The following is a 3,713-nucleotide window of genomic DNA, read 5'->3' on the forward strand; positions in this document are numbered from 1 at the left end:
TTTTACTCCCCCTCTCACTTTATCTCTCTTGCATTCTCCATCATTTGCACTTTCTCCCTCTCTCTTTAACTCCATCCCTCCCTCTCTCTCTCTCACTTTCACCATTCCTCTCTCGCACTCCATCTTTTGCACTCTCTATCTCTCTATCTTTCACTCCATCCCTCTCCCTCTCCATCTCTATCTCCATTCTCTTTCTTTCTCTTCTCTTTCTACTTCTCACTAGCTCTTTCTTCCACACTATCACTCTCTATCTTTCCCATTTTCATTTTCTCTCTTACCTCTCTTACTTTCTTTCTCTCTCAATATCTTTCCTCTTCCATCACTCACTCTCTTTCTCTCTCTCCTGCCCTCCTTTACTAATTTCATTTTTAATTTCATCACTTTGGTCCTTTCTCTCCCTCTCCCTCCCATGTTTCATCACTCTATCTTTATCCTTCTCTCTCTCCCTTCCTATCTTCACCCCCCTTTCCCTTCTTCTCTCTCTTTACCTTTTTATCCCTCCCTCTCTCCCTATCTCTCTTATCTTTATTCTCTCTTGCTCTATCTGTCTCTCTCTCTTTCTCTCTCTTTGTCAATGTTTCTTTCTATTTCCCTACCTCTCCCTCTCTCTTACTCTCTCTCTTGGTCTCTCTCTTCACCCCATCACTCTTAGGTATCTCTCTATCTTTCTTTTCTAGTCACTCTCTCTTTCAGTCACACCCCTCTATCTCTCTATCTTTACATTCCTTGAATCTATTTGTTTGCTCCCCTTTCCTCACTTTCACCGTCTCTCTCCCCTATCCCTCTCTAACACTCTCTTTCTCTCTCCCCTATCCCTCTCTAACTCCCACCCCACGTCCCTCTTTCTCTCCCACTCGATCTCCCTTCTTCTCTTTATTTCCCTCCTTTTTTCTCACTTTCTTCTCTCAAACATTTATTTGTCTACCCTCAAAAACTCCCACCCAACGTTCCTCTTTCTCTCCCTCTTGATCTCATTTCTTCTCTTTGTTTCCCTCCTTTGTTTCCCTCCTTTTTCTCTCACTTGTTTCCCTCCTTTTTCTCTCACTTTCTTATCTCCAATCTTTATCTGTCTCTCCCTCCCACTCTTTCACTCTACCTCTCCCAATCTCTCTTCTCTCTCCTCTAATTCTCCCTCTTTCTCTCCCTCTCTTTCCCATTCTCTCTATCCCTCCATTTATCTCTCTCACTCTCCCTTTATCTCTCTCACAGTATTGTCTCTTTATCTCTCTCTACCTCCCTCCCCCACTTGGCTTATTCATCGCCCACAACCTTTCACTCTCAACCTCTTATCGCCCTCTTCCAAGCTCTCTCTCACACCTTATTGCTATATCTCTCTCTCTTTCTTCTAAACTCTCTCCCTATCTCCTATCATTTATCTGAAGAACTTTTTATCTGGGAGTTGGGAGGGCCAAATCAATTTCTGGCTAGACCAATGGATATGCAATGGTGATAAGCTCTAATTGGATAATTCTAGTAGCTGCCATACCTGTCAAGTGAAAGACTACTGGACTGATAACCAGTGGTACTGAAGGTTGTTGGAAACTATATTAAATCCTGTTCAGACACATCAGGTAGTAAACACACTAATATTTGCTGGACAAAATGATAAAGTAGTAAACAAGCAACCTCCTTCACAAAAGCTTTCTTCATTTATATATCACAAATTCTTTCAGTAGAATCCAGTGAGCTGGGGCAAGGAGATTTGGGGTCAGCTGCTCACCCCATCCATGTTTTTTTTTCAGTTGGAGGCTCTAGCTAATGCACTACTTACTGATGACATTTTGAAGCTTAAAGGGTTAAGGAGACCCTCCTGTTGCTACCTGTGCAATGATTTTGAGGAGTCTTTAGACCATCTGTTTTTTCAGTGCCCTTTCTCCCAACAGGTTTGGTTTGGTCTCTTGGATCAGTTAAAAGATTTAAAATTAGATGGTACATTATCTATTTGCTGGTTGGATTGGTATGAAGCCAAGCTTTCTATTATTCTATGCATTGTGGCCTGGTTTCTTTGGATTTCTAGAAACCAAGCTAAATTTGATGAGATTCAACTTGTGGTAAAAGGCACGAAAACAAATTGTACCTCCTATATCCAGAAACTTATCAAACATTATAGGTTCAATAATATTTGTTTGAATTATGCTCCCAATGTCAATGAAAATATGCTGCCCCCTCCCTTACTTATTTATTGGACTCCTCCCATGCCTAATTTGTTAAAGGTTAATACTGATGGGAGCTATTCAATTGGTGATGCTGGAATTGAGGGAGTTTTTAGGAACTCCAATGGGAAGTGTCTCCTACACTTCTACTCCCCAACTGTGGCATTGGATCCCTTGGAAGCTGAGATGCCTAACATATGTTGGGCCATTTACATTGCCAATATTTCTAAGATTTCAAACCTAGTGGTGGAATTTGATAGCCTTACTTGTTTCAATATTTTGCAGTAGCTGGATACTCCTCCTTGGCACATTAAGAAGTGGAAGAGCAAAATCCTACCATACTTTAACTCTATTTATATTACACCTACTTGCATTCCTAGAGAAGGTACTGGTCCTGCACATTGGTTAGCTAATTTAGGTAGGAACTTTGAATTATGTTTTGTTAGCAACTCCACTCCTCCATATCTAGCTTTTCTACTTCATGGGGATATGTTGTCTATTCCCCATATCAAAATCATCTAGTTGTACTTATATGTGGCCCTAGAGGCAACTTTTAATATATATATATATATATATTTTCTCTCTCTTACCCTCTTCCTCCCATCTTATCTTCCTCCCCTCTCTCACACTCTCTCTCTTTCTCCCTACCTTTATTGCTCCAGCTCTCTTTATCTTCTTTTCTCCCCATCCCTCTCTCTCTTCCTCTCTCACCCGCTCACCCTTCTCTCTTTCTCCCATCTCTCTATCTCTAGCTTCATCCATCCTTAGTTCCTTCTCTCTATCTTGCTTTATCTCTTTGTCACCCTCTTATCCCTTCTTATCTCCCTCTAGCTCATCACTTGCACTCACACTCTTGATATCTTTCTCATAATTTCTTCTCTATTGCCTCTTCCCATGAAAAATCCCTCATTCACTCAAAATTAAGATAGAGAGATAGAGAGAGAGTGTCCATATTTCCGGGCCCTGGTGTGTTCTCTCTCTCATTCACCCCTCTCCCCTCCATCTTCCTTATCACACTCTTCTATCTCTCTATCTTTCTCTCTCCATTTTCCACCTCTCAAATAATTTAGAGATAAAAGGAGAGAAAGAGAGAGGAAGAGATAGGATGAGAGAGAATAGAGAGAAAAGAGAGAGATAAAGAGAGGCAGAGAGAAACCGAGAGAGAGGGAGAGAGAAAAAAGAGTGAAAGAGATAGAAATTAAGAGACATATCTTTCTTTCTATCATTCTCTCTTTATCACTCTTTCTTTCTCTCTCTCACCCTCTCTCTTTTTCTCAGGGAAATGGGGAGAGAGAGAAAGAGTTATGGAGAGACAAGGAGAGAGAGAGTGAGCTGACAGAAAAATGAGAAAAGCTAAAGATTAAGAGCAAGCGAGGCTGTGATGAGGAGGTAGAGAAAAAAAATTCTCTCTCATACTCTAACTCTTGCTTTCTCCTTTTCCCTCTCTCTTTCTTTCTACACGCTCTATTTTGCTCTTGTTCTCTAGATCTTTTTATCTCTATCTGTCTTCTGCACTATGCCTCTCTCTCACTTTCCCCTCTCTCACTTGCTTTCTTTTTT

General features: G+C 40.9%; 1 protein-coding gene across 1 annotated transcript; it reads left to right on the top strand.

Moving 5' to 3' along the window:
- The first annotated feature begins 1,727 nt into the window (after window positions 1–1,727).
- LOC110036134 lies at window positions 1,728–2,441 on the top strand. Its single transcript, XM_020740504.1, has one exon. The coding sequence runs from the start codon at window positions 1,728–1,730 to the stop codon at window positions 2,439–2,441; it is 714 nt and encodes a 237-aa protein (XP_020596163.1).
- Window positions 2,442–3,713: the final 1,272 nt, after the last annotated feature.

The sequence above is a fragment of the Phalaenopsis equestris genome, unplaced genomic scaffold (genome assembly GCF_001263595.1).
Source record: "Phalaenopsis equestris unplaced genomic scaffold, ASM126359v1 Scaffold202930, whole genome shotgun sequence".
NCBI lineage: Eukaryota > Viridiplantae > Streptophyta > Magnoliopsida > Asparagales > Orchidaceae > Phalaenopsis > Phalaenopsis equestris.

Coding starts and splice junctions, on each gene's coding strand:
- LOC110036134 (XM_020740504.1), top strand. CDS start 1,728: ATGTTTTTTTTTCAGTTGGAGGCTCTAGCTAATGCACTACTTACTGAT.